At 39.6% G+C, this 14864-nt stretch overlaps 1 protein-coding gene and 1 long non-coding RNA gene across 2 annotated transcripts in view; one reads left to right on the plus strand and one right to left on the minus strand.

Moving 5' to 3' along the window:
- The window catches only part of SPAG17 (sperm associated antigen 17), a 237994-nt gene that overhangs the window by 30155 nt on the left and 192975 nt on the right, over nucleotides 1–14864 (plus strand). Inside the window, exons 2-3 of the mRNA XM_025872536.2 lie at nucleotides 4195–4335; nucleotides 4965–5048. Coding sequence (XP_025728321.1) covers nucleotides 4195–4335; nucleotides 4965–5048 — 225 coding nt within the window. The remainder of the gene's footprint in view (nucleotides 1–4194; nucleotides 4336–4964; nucleotides 5049–14864) is intronic.
- On the minus strand, nucleotides 4265–11766 carry LOC112824574 (uncharacterized). Its single transcript, XR_003208472.2, has 3 exons — nucleotides 11538–11766; nucleotides 9096–9167; nucleotides 4265–4379 (listed from the first exon to the last, which is right to left on the minus strand). It is a non-coding gene; the product is annotated as an uncharacterized lncRNA (long non-coding RNA).

The raw sequence follows: 14864 nt of genomic DNA on the forward strand, positions 1-14864 counted from the left end.
TGAAGGGAAAACCTGGTATGAGAGAGGCAGTCACTAATTCCTCTCCATTTGGCAGTACGTCTACTCGACAAGAAGGTCATCCTTGCAGCAGAGGAGCGACATAAAGTATACGTTGGCATATCGGGACAGTTGTTAAATAACTCTGCACACAATTTGACTTTTTTAATGTTGCGCTGATTTGACTTGGGGCTTGTATACATCTTCTCCAAATAAAAGTTGGGACCACTGTTGGTTCATCAAGCTCCTTGGGATCCGATCAGCCTGGGGAGCGGACTGTGGGAATCTCCTTTCAGGTCTTTGAGGGCAGCAGGCCCCCTGCCATGCCAGCAAAGGCAGGGGAAGACAGTATGTGTGTCCTGCCATTCCCCTCCCAGCTGATGCCTTGTGCTAATAGAAGGAAGCAATCACCTTCCCATTGTCCAAAAGCTACTTCTCACTTGTCTTAAAAGGTTGTTATAGTTATCTTAGAATACAGAAGTGCCTAAGTAAAATCTGGAGAGTTTACAATATATGAAAGAAAAGAGTCATAAATCTACCCTGTGTCTCTGGGACAGTAGGTGTGTGTGAGACAGCCAGGGTCTTTGCATTTACATGAATACTTTCTTGCTTTGGAAGACTAGTATGTCTGTGTTTGGGTTAAGGCGCCCTCCTGCCAAGCTTCAATTAGGTGAGGCTGGTAAAGTAAATAAAAGGTAATGGATTGTGTCCATACATGACTTCATTCCATCCTTTGAATGACTTTATCAATAACTGCTAGAAAGCAAGACTCAGCAATAACTGTGTCCAGCGTATACCTCCAGCCAGCAGAGAGCCGACCTCATTTCCTAAGGCTTTTTGTGGTGTGCCCAGACTAAAACCCTGTATCCTTCACCATCAGGTGCATCCAGTGTAGTTTTTCTAAAATGATCAATGTTTTCTTTGTCTAGACTTACGCTAAGAGTTAATTCAAACTTCTTGAGCTGTGTGACACTCACCCACAGGTAGCTAGCGCCTCAGGACTCACAAGTATGATGACTCAAATGTACACGTTGTACGTTCATCTCTCACCCATGGTCCACATTTGTATTCTCTATACTCAGTTTCTCTGGCTGCCCTGTGAACCCAGATTTAAAGACTGTGTTTAACTGCATGTCAGGATGGGATACATGGCAGAGGGGTGTTCTTAATAGTTTTTTACCAAATCTACTTTGTGCCCCAGTTTTTCCAAAACAATTTCCTATTTCTAAAACTGCTACCAATTAGTGGAAATTTGGAATCTACAGTTATCCTGAAGTAGTAAGAGAAAGATTCAGAAATTATATTTGCAGAGCATTGTTCATTTAACGATTCTTCCTAAGTAGACCCCAGGCCAATGGCTCACTCTTCTTTAGTCGAATATTATGTATTTCCTGACATCTCACTGCCCCCTAGTGCAGCACGCTAGTGAGTGCATCATTCTCTGCAGACATTCTTGATTTGCATTATTACTGTCTGATCAGTCCATTTCATGCTTACCTGGCTTCTGGCAATGTGATTTGACACTAATCCATGACTCAAACCAAGTCCTTCATGGACTACTACTACTACCACTACTACTACTACTTTTGCCAAGTAGATCCTATTCCAGGAGCAGGAGTTTTGAGGGCAAGCGAGTACAGATGGGAAATGGAGTCTCAGCTGGACTCTACTCTCCAGACCCCTTCCAGTGGAGAAATCAGGCCCAGAATTTTCAGCACAGTACCATGAATTGGAGGGACAGATCTTGTGTTAAGGTGCATCCAGACCAAAGTAATAAGAACACACTGCTTGGAGAGAGACAAGCTTAGGAAATTTCCTTAAAGTCTTTGAGCCTTCGTAAAACTGTCATTGATTTAAAAAAAAAAAAAAAAGGTAACCTTAAGATGTCTTAAGGCTTTACTACATAATCTATGTTTGAAGGTTTTATACATTTTAACATGTGATACATATCTTCATCTATTATGTTTACTGTGAATGAGATAGCCATGAACTGCAATTTAAGGATTATGGAAAGGCGTTCTGACCCCAAAGACTTGCTCTCAAAACTGTTCTAAAACGATCACAAAATTGTAAGCCACGAATTTGGTCTCCATGAGGTTCTGCCGAAATGACTTTGAACAAGTTGTTGGACTTTGCTGGGCCTCTGTTTTTCCATCTATAAAGTATGAGTGCACCTATTTTAAGGGATTACTCAGGGATTCAGTGAGATAACATATGCCTGGCACATGGCAGATTTCAATAATTGTCAGTTCCTTCTTCCTCCTCCCTGATTTTCTTCTGGTCTGAAATAGTCAACACCTGCCTTTGACACCAGATACTAATGGGTAGGTGGTGGACTAGAATGTCCTCTTTTGATGTGTCCCCCCAAAGAGTGGACAGGCAGCCCTTCCTTGTCACCATTAGCTTTCAAATCTGGGCAAGGACATTTGCAGCAGAGAGGCAGGGAGGTAGAGGTGGTCAATAAAATCTTCAGTGTGGGAAAGTGTAACTGATGGGAAGTCTGGGGTTGTGCCTGGTTAGGAACCATGTGTACTTTATTATGAGAATATAAGAGATTTTCCTCTTCCGATGATTATAGTTGCAGTTTTGACTATGGGAGCAGACCAAAGAAAAGAAAGGCATCCAATGTGGGAAAGGTCATTTTGTGATAGTGGCATTTTTTTCCCAAAGGAATACATTATAAATGTCATACTTACTTTTCAGAGTCAGAATATTAAAAAAAAAAAACAAAAACACAGATGCTCAGTCTTCTTATGGTGAATCAGCAAACAAACAAAAAAGGTCTTAAACTCAATGTAACAGGGAAACACATCAAGCCACGCCGACATGCACACACACACACACACACACACACACTTTGTAGGTAAGATACACATTTTTATGCTTTCATGGGTGGTTTTTGTTTTGAATTGAAAATTGGGCAGGTTTTGTTAGGTAGTAGGTTTCCATGGAGAGAAGTAAAGAGACATTTAAGGATACTGATTATTGGATGGTAAGGAGGAATTTGCACTAAGCCCTTTTCTCCCACCTATACCCTAGTTCTGTCATCACCCTGACCATGGACTGGACAGAAAACAGAAAGAACCACAGAAAATTATGCATTTCGTTACATTTGTGTAAAATCTCTTCATATCATCTTAGACATTGTTTCGGAATCCACGGACAGGCAGTTTTACTCTATTTGAATCAGATCTTCAGAGGAACATGAGATTTTGCCCTGTCCAACCCCTTTAATGCTATAAATGGGGTGGGTAAGGGCTGGAGAGGTCACAGGGCTAGAGTGCCCTCCTTTATTATTTATTTCTCTTTCCGAATGTCTTTATCATGTTTGCTTATTCCATTTCCCCATAGGATTGTTAGTGTGCGAAAGTCATAGACCCTGGTATGCTGAGTTTGACTCTCAGCACCACACAGCGGGTAATTCACTAAACTCCATTCTTAATCTCCGGGGAACTGCTTCTTCCCAAGGGAAATTATCATTATAATAGAGAAAGGGATTACTGAATAAGAATATTGTCTTTGGTAACATTTCTTTTAAATTATTTGATGCAACATTTCGTGTCCAAGTGTAATTTTTTAGCCTATGTCCTGGGAAGGGAAAGGACTCATTTGTGAATTAGCAATGAGACTCCTGTGTTACACGAGGAGGAAAAGATAAGTCCTAGTTCTGTGCTTTAAAAAAACTTCAGGGATTACATTTTTACCCCATATAGGCCCATTTGGCAACTCATTCAATATTACCCAACATTCAGCAAGTATTGATCAAGCTCCTCCTATACCTCTAGCATGATTTAGAGTCTTAGACTGTATCAGGGAACAAAAATAAAGATTTCTGCTTTCAAGATTATATCTTAGTATATATTTGTAACATATGAATGAACTATTTCTTCCCAGTACCAAATTATTCTTGGACAGCATTCTAGTGAAAGCATGTCATTTTTTAAACACTGTCTTCCTTAAAATGAAAGGCCTAGTTTCCCAAGAAAATGGTTTTTTGGTCTGATTGCATGAAATTTGGCACAACACTGCCGCCTTGCGGCTACGTGAATCAGGAACTTACATACACTATGTGGTCAACTCATGTCTTTTAAGGTAAAGTTTAAAGGGAAAATTATCTTGTTTTAGTGGAAGGCTTTGACACAAAATTACCTACCCAGGAATATTTAGAATTTAATTCCTTCTGCTTTTTTTTAACAGAATGATTGGAAGGGCTCCGTCGCTTTCATAGTTGGAAACCGGATTGAAGATGATCTTCTCATCCGAGCCCTCACCCTTGCTGTCCAGGTCCCTCAGCGGAAATTCTTCAGTATCGTGTCCTGGCAAGACATTCTCCAGCAGGTATCTGTCCTTTCCCATCTCGAGGCCCCGTGAAGACTTTTGTGCTTAAAATAATAGGATAAAATAATAAGATAAATACACCTATCATATTCTTGGGCTGTTTGGTAAATTGGGGTGGATTATTTTAAACAAAACTTAGCTAGAATAAATTTGCATTGTTTAATCTGGAAGAATTATTTTGGCCCATTATTTAGGCCCATTTTAGGCCCTTTCAGGACTCATTCATTTAACAAAATTCCTGTGGCCATACCAGGCTCCATGCTAGGCTCTCTGAGGAATTATTTATTCAATAAAAGATTTAATAATAATAAAAGACTAAACTATTAACTAAACTTCCCTGGACTTCCAGGGAAGTCCATAGCAAGAAAAATTAAGTCTACAGAGAAACCTAGCTGTCAGAGAACAGAGAGGAGTGACCACATAGAAAAACCTGTCAGGTGGCCCGTACTCACACGATTACTAACAGCTTACCAAAGTGACTAAAAATACTTTGCCTAGTTGATGAATATCTCTTCCTTGCTAGGTTTCCCAACCTTTCAAGCCACCCAGGTATTTGAAAGTTACATATATCTAAGTGTTCCTTAAGTATGCCTCTCTTTTTCCTTATAGATGAATTTAATTTCTTACAGATCGATGAATCAAATGCATTTCTTGAAACTCCATCTAAAAAGGCAAAGAAACCTCTAGGCAGTAGTGCTCCCTTATATTATGAGGTAGGTGAACATCTTTATTGAAGAGATTTTTGTTATTTTTAGAAAATGAGAATTGAAATAATAATCTTATATTCACGTTAAAATTTTTTTTTAATTCATTCTTTGAAAGCAAATTCTTGCTTTACTCCTCATTGGAGCTGCCTGATGACAGGCACTTAAAAAATCTGCCTCTCTTCTAACAAAATCCCTCTCTAGGAATAAAATTGTCCTAGATTGTCTACACCATCACTGTATCCAATTAAAGACTATAAATCAGAAATTTTTATATACAAAAGAGTTGGGTCATACTTTCTCATGGTAATTATTGAGTGAGTGATGGTATTAAAGGGAGCTGCATGATTAGTGTATTATGAAGTGTTAGTTTCACCAAAGGAACAATGTAAAAATGCCGTAGAAAGTGTTTCCTGTACAAGACAGAGACACAGCTGTTATAATTTTCCATCAGTCAGCAAGATTTGGGCACATTTTCTATCCTACTTTAACCAAGATGAAAATAAGGACAATTTTTAGGTTAATGGTCCATTCCGTTTCTGGCAGATGCTTAACACAAGAGTCTGGCCTGGCTGACCACTGGGTTTATGCAAAGACTTAGAACTCATGCTCAGTACAGGGGGATTGCCTCTCATACTGCCTTGTTAATATCTAACTTACAGCTCACAAGAAGCTATAAAAATCCACTGATTAATTAGAATATCACTTAAAATTTGTCAGGCACTGTTTTATGGCTCTTCAGACTGAAAGCATAAAGATTTTTGGATCTTTCTAAGACAAACTTGTTTGCACTTTATTTCAGTGATCTAATAAAGTTTTTATGTGTCTCAGGTCTTGGATGATTTCTTAATGGGCTCTTTAGTATTGCCTGAGTACTATCTGAACAAGTTTCACTGGATTTATTTACGCTTGACAATAGTGTGGATTTTACAGCATTAACTCTTGCTACGCTACTCTCACTATCACGAAAAACTGATTCTGTGCTTTTGGAGTCAAATAACATACCTTCTAGCTTTTGTTGTGATGTGCTAAACGTGTGTGCTCCAGTTGAAACATTATGTGATACCTGGATTTAAAATACTGGAAGTTTTCTTCTGAAGTAGCCATAGAAATCCCTGTCCAATTCTCGGGCCTGGGACCAATTAGCCCCCCAAAGAACTCTTTCTTCTTCAAAGATGCTCAGTAAAAATCAGAGATGATAACAGGCCAGTTTTGATGTCTAATCTGGACAGACATTTTGACTTGGATGTGGGATAGCACAATGTTACAAATCCAGAGTTCAGTTAGAAAGCCATTCCTTTCCAATATGTGCTGTGACTTTGGGTTGTGAATCCTTCACTCAGGGGAGGTCCATTTCACATCTGGCTCTACCACATTCTTCCAGGGGAGCATTTGGGCAATAAGCCTCCCACACCCACTCACACACCCTTTCCTGAATGGTTCCAGAAAAAAAGGGGAAGGCAGGATGAGCACCACAGAGATTGGACCTTGGGTATACCAGACGGGCATCAACATCAATTTGCTTTGGTAAAAACAGATATAGAACATAAAACAAATTCAGGCTCCTGATCAGCATTAGCCAAGGACAGAAGGCACATTTGGAGAAGAGGGTACATTTCCAATCTCAGTCCCTTCACACTTAGGACCTGTTCGGGAACTCCGTCACTTGGTACCTCATCATCCCAGGTGAATTGGAAAGCTGCAGGCAGTGCCTACTCAGAAGCCCAAGGTGGTTGTGATTGTGAGTGGTGACCAGGAGAGAGGCCCAGACCCAAACACTTTTGGGACCCGTGAACTTCTAAGACTCATGAGCCTATCTCTGCTTGAAGTCTTGCACAGTCTAGGACACTTGCCACAGTTAAACTCCTCAGGAGCCTCTTTGCAAAGTCTTATATTTTCTTTCTCAAAGGAAACTCTGCACTGGGGAAGAAAAGGTAATCTAAGAAAGTTGTTTATGTTGCATGCGAAATTCATAGAGTTCTGTATCCTCCATTTTGGAGGGAGAACTCAAGAACCAAGAACTGTGAAGGCCATACCCTTACATTTACTTCTATTTGTAAGCTACTCTCATTGGCCTTAAATCAGAGTCTAGTCGTTCTCACTTTAAACATAGTTCTAAACAGTTTGGCGTTCTGGTTTCCTTGCCTGCAGTCAATTAGGAGCAACAAATTAAAGGGAAATGTCACCATCGTGCAGTTCATCCATGAGTAGTAAAATAGCGTCAGAACCACATTACATATTTCCAATAATGACTTGAAATGTCTGGGCTAGCAAAGACCACATTCCTGAGTGATTTGCTCAGGCTTTCACTTGGATGGCTTGGTGTTGTATACACACAGCCTCATTTTGAAATTGTGTAATTTCCCCCTGAAACATTAGAGTCCATCTAGCCATAGGATTGTATATACGAGAAAGAGTCTTTATCTATAGACCACAGTTCTTTGAAAATGTGCTTAGATTTGTGCTAATGTAATTCCACAGAGACACAGCTACAGCCCGTTTGTTCATTCACCATCTCTTTTTGGAAAAAAGAGTTGTGTTCTGCTCTAGCAGGAACTACTCTAAGGACTCATATGGGAATGGGAAGAGAATATTCTCCTTTATGCATGTTCTCAGGGATGTTAGCTATTACTTTATTATATTATTATCAGTAGTTGTAGTATATAATAATGAGGATGAAAATGATGATGATCCCATGCACTAGCCTTACATATGAACATAATTTCCAGCTTGTAATCCTATTTGAGGATGTGGACTTATATGAAAATGTATACACAGATATTGTCTGCATTATACAGTCACCAGTTTTTACCAAATAGTGGTATTTTACCAAATACCAAACAATTAACAAGTACATTCTTGTTTACCTTATAGACAATGGGGGAGATATGAATATTATAAAGACTCTATCCTCAAGAAGCTTAAGGATTAGTTGGGGGGGGAAGGAAAAAATATTTACTAACAAGGAGTAAATGGTCAAAAAAATGTTTGTTAAGGGAATGAAGGGGCTCTGGGGTGGCTCAGTTGGTTAAGTGTCTGCCTTCAGCTCAGGTCATGATCCCAGGGTCCTGAGATAGAACCCCACATCAGGCTCCCTGCTCAGTGGGGAGTTTGCTCCTCCCTCTCCCTCTGCCCCTCCTTCAACTTGTTCTCTCTCTCTCTCTCAAATAAATAAAGTCTTAAAAAAATAAAAGAAGTGAACAACATAACGCACTGAAGTCCATGAGGGGCAGATGAAATGTTATGGGCATTCAGAGGAAGATGAGTTTACCATTAGAGTGGGGTTGTGGGTAGGATCTAAAGAAGCCTTGTGGAGAAGGTGGCATTGGGAGGGAAAGGAAGGGTAGCTAATTTTGATCTTTTATATATTATTCCAGGGACGCCTGGTTGGCTTAGTCGTTTGAAAGTCTGACTCTTGATTTTGGCTCAGGTCAGGCTCTCAGGGTTGTGGGATCTGGCCCCACATCAGGCTCCATGCTGCTGAGTATGGAGACTGCTTAGGATTCTTTCCCTCCCTCTCTCTCTGCCCCTCCTCAACTCTCTCTCTCTGGTAAGTAAGTGAATAAATAATTCCAATTAACCCATATCATAATTCTAAAAGAAGATATAAATATCGCCATTTTACATATAGGGAGATGGAGGCATGAAGAAGGTAGGAAGTTTATTAATTAGAATTCTGAAGAACTTGGGTTTAGCCATAGTTAGATCCATAGACTCAAGTTGTTCTTCTTTACCTCAAACCCAGTACTTTTCCACTGGGCTCTAAGCTGTCCACCCTTGGATGAGTAGGTCTTGGCAGTCTTGACATTCAAATGTGGGAGAGGGCATTCCAAGAAAAGGGAACAGCTCAAGCAAAGGCATAGGTGTGGGAGAAGAGTGAATATGTACTAAATTTATAATTGCATGGTATAAGATATACTCAATAGGAAAGGTAAATTCTATATGTACTTTAAATTACAACTTTAAAATCCTGAAGACAGATATCTATGAGAAAATATTTCAAGCACTCAATAAAATCCATGCCTTAACATTGACATTTATTTGCTAAATACGCACAAATATTTGGCTGCGTGTGTCTGATGGCCCACAGAGAGAATCTGACTTGTTCATTTGTAGGTTTATTCAGTCCTGTCCAAAACCAAAAAGGAAAATATTAAGGATCACTCAAAGCTGATTGAAATGTTCCCCATGAGAGAGGTCTACATGTTCCATACATGCAAATGTTCTCCCACCTGTGATTAAATCTGATACGCAGTATGTGTGCCTTATTAGGAGATGTACAAATTTTGGACTTTGTGACTTTGATAAATTAGAAAGAAAAGACTACCCATTGGACAGGGGTTTGTTAATTCAACTTCTCTGAAGTCACGGTCAACTGTCCTAAAAGTTTTAGACTCCACTCTATGTTTGACTTTGCTTCATGATGGTGATCATCGTAACTTCTAACCCAGAAATAAGCAACCATCCAGACACGGGCCATGGTTTGCCCATCTGTGATTTAGTCAGAAAAGACAAATTAGGTCACCACAAAAAAACTTTTAAAAACACAAAAGTTTGCTGAAACAAAAAACATCTATAAAGAATAAACATTTGTATGCCCTAGTTGGTGACTCACTTACTTTAAAAATGGATCAATTCTATACAAACAACCTGGAAAATCTGAAAGATGATGTGATATAGTGTAGTTTTATGAATACAAATAATTATTAATTTTTCTCTTTACTCCTACCAGTAAAGAAATAACTAGTATATTTTAATTAAGATAAATGAATTTCTTTTTCATTGGGAGATCATTCTGGGAGATCATTAAATATGGAAAGATTCTTCTGATGTTGGATTTGAAAGTAATGAATCAAATGCAGTTTAAAAACATACAGGTTGCAAATTTTGTATATAAAGATCTAATTAGTTTCATCACATTCTTAAGATACTTTGCTGCTACATTGGATTAGTTTATCCCCAGATATAATCATTTCATTTTGTTGGTTCCTATTCCTATGCATGTAGATATATTCTTCGGCCCCTTCCCCACCATGTATTCATAATAACTCACAAGTAAGACCACAGACTTAATTATAATCTAGTTGCCTCCCTCGTCCACATTTCTAATATGAAACTCATTTTTTTTTCACAGTGCCTCAAATTAACAGTCTCTTCATTGGAATTGTAAGCCTTTATTTGGGGTGGGTTGAGGGGGGAGGCTTGTCAAAATGAAAAATGGAAAACTCATGCTTCAGAGATAGAAACAAATAATATGTGAAAACATTTAAGAGGTTTGAAGTTATTAAAATGGCAGATCTACTGGGACCAGAAAGCAGTATGTCATGGAAGAAACGAAGGAAAAGGGAGACAGGAAGCATTCTCTGGCCTTTTCAATCCTGCGTTTTAAAACAAAACAAAAAAATTCAGGAAGAATTGGAAAGAAGCCAACCTAATGCTGTTATTTCATAGAGCTTAGGGACACACCAGGAAATTACAGGCCAGTTAGTTTAACTTCACTTGTAGGGAAAGTATTAAAAACTGCTGCAGGAGATCAAGTAAAAGGATGCTTAGAAAAGCACAGCTTGATTAAGGCAAGCCTGGCCAACGTGGTTTTCGGAAAGGGAAGGTCATGTCTTAGGAACTTGTTGAAATTCTTTGAAGCTATTATGGCCAGTACAGTCTTCAAAGAACACAGCGAGGCCCAGGATCTGCATATCTTTTCCGTTCCACACCAGTCCTTGAGGGATGCTTGCAGAACATGGCCCACATCAGGGCCTTGGTGTTCCGGGTTTCGAAACCACTATCAAAATAGCAGAAAATAACCTCTGATGGAACATTTTTAAAGCTGGAACCAATTAATACAACCTGATATTTATAAATGTAAAATAAAGACTTGGAACAAAATTTAGGAATATTGAGCTGTAACAAAGAAGTACTACACTGGGACTATAAAAACAATCTGGGAGTTATTGTGCCAAAATCTGGGCTTTGGAGGCATTTCTCACCCAACGAAGGGAAAATAAGGAGAAATGACAGTGCTAGAAATGGTTGTAGGGTAAAGAGTTATGAAGAGTTGCAACCGAATGAATTTTGTCAATATGGGAAAAGGAGCAGTCAGACGTGTTAACAACCCTGAGCCTCTACGGTCCTGGGGAAGGCCAGAGCAGCCTGGCAGAGAAAGCTTAGTCCAGGCGAGTCAGTGAGGGGGTGGAAGGTCAGGCCTCCGTTGCTTTAGGAATGGACTCCTAGGGAGCAAATATGTTTGCCTCTCAGATCAGAAACCTGGAGTTCTGTTTTCAAAGAAAAGCATAACTCAAGCAAAGGCACTGAAGAGCATCCCAATCATGCCCCCCAGCTCTTTCCCACCCTGGGGCACAGGCAGCTGGCCAAGCCCATGCATTTCAGGAGGAGGCAAGTAGTCACTGGTGAGGAGTGGAATCAGAAGCTGAGGCCTCTGGGACTCAGTCCCAGGAAACCACACCATCCAAGTGCTGGTGATAGGGGCGCTGGTCGGACCTTCAGTCCAGGGGAGAACTGCCAGACAAGACAAGAATCTAGTCGAGAATCCCAGGACAAAGCTCTCAGTGGAGGAGTAGCCACAAGAAGGTTCAGCTCGTGAAGAACCACCATCAGTCTTGGCCAGGGTGGATCCTGGAGCTTCTCCAACATTCTACGCTCCACATCCATTATGATTGGAAGGAAGTCAGGGAAGGAATCAGGAAGACTCTACCATTCTATTTCTCTCTCTAAGACTGTGAATAATCTGCCTTTATACAGGGTAATAATAATAGGATTTATTGACGGCTTAGTTTATTGCAGGTCTTGTGTGCATGGTACTTCATATATATTAGCTAACTTAATCCTCTCAACAGCCTGCCAAGAGATACTTACAAATGACGAAAGTGGAGCCTCAGACAGGTTAAGTAACTCAATGACTCAGAAGCCTCTCTTCCTTCTGCTGGCATCACATAAAAATTGAGAGTAGATAGTTGCAATTCTGCAAGTGGTTGTTGTGGTTTAACATTTCTTGAATACAAGCTACTGCTGGTAATTAGAATTAAGCCTTAAGCCTCACAGTAGTTCTGTGATATGTTTATTGCTTTTCCTACTACTCTGGCAAAGGCAATGGTGTATCTGCACATGAGGAAGGTGCCAAACAATTTTAGTCCTATTTTTGAGCCACCTTGATGAGGGGTTTCTGCCCAAGTGTTTGGATCACCTGGAACTTTTAATTCTAACAGTTTAAGTTTATATGGTTAAGGTGACTAAGTCTTTGGGAGAGGGAAGAGGGAAGGATGGGAAATGAGAGGGCAGTTAATACATATGCGTTAGAGATGCAGGTGTGAAAAGAAAGAGACCTAAGCGAATTAGTGAGAGTGAATTTCATCTCCAGAGTGCCTTCTGCTAGCTTGGTGAGACATACCCTTAATGGTTAGATGCACTGATCCAAACCAGTCTGCCTGGGCTCCTGCTCTAATTCCACTACCTACTAGCCATCTGACTTCGGGGGGAGTTCCATAACTCTGTTTACCTGTTTTCTTTTTGTAAAGTCAGTGTTGATGGTGGTATCTGCCTCATCAAGCTGTAGTGATGATTAAATGAGATAGTAAATATAAAGCACTTAGCATGGTTCTTGTCATACAGTCAGTAAGTGTCCATTAAAGTTCAGTTATTATAGTTTATTACTATTTTTTAAATTTCTATTCTCAGTCATAGTGAGTGTTGGAGTTTTGTACTTTAGGATGCATGAAAGAACTAGAAACATCTATGAGCAGGGTATTTTATTTTTAAATTTTTATGATAGTAAAAAACACATAACATCACATTTGCCATTTTCATTATTTCCAAGTGTACAGTTTAGTAGTGCTAAATATATTTGCATTGTTGTACAACCAGTCTCCACAACTTTTCATCTCACAGAACTGAAACTTTATATCCAGTAAACAACTGCCCATTTCCCCTTCCCCTAGCCCCTGATGGCCATCACTCTACTTTTTTCTCCCTATGAATTGGACAACTCTAGATACCTCACAGAAGTAGAAGCATACAGTATTTGTCTTTCTATGTCTGGCTTATTTCACTTAATGTGATGTCTTCCAAGTCCATCCATATTGTAGGATATGTCAGAATTTCCTTCCTTTTCAAGCTGAATAACACTCCATGGTATGTATGTGTAAAATTTTATTTATCCATTCAACCACTGATGAACCCTTGGGTTGCTTCCATCTCTTGGCTATTGTGAATTATGCTGTTATGAACATTGGTATGCAAACTATGAGCAGGTTTTTCACTAAGTGGCATACAACTAATGAAAGATAAGTTAATTGCTAGGTGAGTAAGGGGAAAAAAAGGCAAACTGAGGGTCAAAGGGTATTTGGGTTATTCTATTATACTAGTGTTCATTGCCATGATGGAAACTAATATACATTTATCTTCTTTGTTATGTCACATAAGGAATAAATATGACTGAACATCCTAAGGAATAAACACAGTAGTACCATTTCTCAAGTAATAATTATAATAATAAAATCTTACATTTAGATAAAAAGAAGGATTTTGCGACCACTCTCTCGTTATATCTTCACACCTTCATGTAAGCTGAGCTGAAAAGCTGGTAGTATCTCTGTAGTGTGAATGGGAAAATGGAAACCTAAGAATCTCAAATGATTTGTTCCCTGTCAGTAGCCAGAGTTAAAATGAATGTCAGTCCTCCTGACTCATAGTCCAGGGTTCTACTCTACACCTAACAGAAAGCAAGCCTCACTCATTAAAAATTTCTTGTTTATTCTTGCATTTCCCACAAGATAATTTTAGACATTTTATAGATACAAAATTTATATTTTGTTAAACATATATTTTAATGTGCATTAAAAATAAAAATGGAATACTGACGTGCAATGTCCCCAACTTCATGGCTTAGGATCGAGCCAAATTATTTTTTTTAACTTGCTTTACAATAAGTTTAGAGAAAAATATTACCCACATAGTACAGGTGGTACACAGCTTTGGCTGAATCATCAAGGAATGCTCAATGACTAAGGTTTAGGAAATGCTTCATTTTCATGCATCCCGCAAATATTTGAGTGTTTACTATGTACCAAATCTATGGCTGAGTTTATTTTGGTGAATAAAACAGATAGAATTCCCTGCCCTCGCAGAGTTTCCATCTGAATAGGGAAGGCAGGCGTTATGCAAAAATCAAACAAGCAAACAAATGTACACATAATTATGAATTGGCATAATTGCTTTAGATCAGAGAGAATGCTTTAGACTGAGTGGAGATGAGCTGGATGACAAAAAGGAGCCAACTGAAAAGGGCAGGGGAGAATATTCAGGCAGAGGGAACAGCAGGTGCAAAGAACATGAGTCAGGAAAGGAAAGATGTGGGTTTGTTAGAGGAACAAGAGGCCACCGAGCCTGGGACACAGAAATCAAGGTAGAAAGGGGCAGAGGCCAGACCTACTAAGTGGGTCCTTGTTAGGAAAGAGTTTGCGTTTTTACTTCGTAGGAAATAGGAAGCCATAAAACCCTTTAAAGGAGGAGAATGACACAATCTGCGTTCTTTTGTTTAATGTTCTCCTGCTGCTAAGTGAAGACCAAATCAGGATAGGGCAGGAGGGGCACATGGGAGTGAGCAGACCGGTTAGGAGGCCCTAGGAGTATCCAGGGTGAGACGGAGAGTGCAGACAGATTCCAGTGTATATAAGGGGAAGCCTCAGCAGAATGGCGCCAATGCGAAATGTGAGGGGTCGGGGAGACGTCGGCATCAGAAGAGACTCCAAAGTGGCGTGAGAAACTCTTTATCTTCTGATATAGAGAATATTGGAGTCTAAATTTGAGGGA

Source organism: Callorhinus ursinus, unplaced genomic scaffold (assembly GCF_003265705.2).
Source record: "Callorhinus ursinus isolate GAN/ISIS: 27379988/994484 unplaced genomic scaffold, GSC_fseal_2.0 scaffold9, whole genome shotgun sequence".
NCBI classification, from domain to species: Eukaryota; Metazoa; Chordata; class Mammalia; order Carnivora; family Otariidae; genus Callorhinus; species Callorhinus ursinus.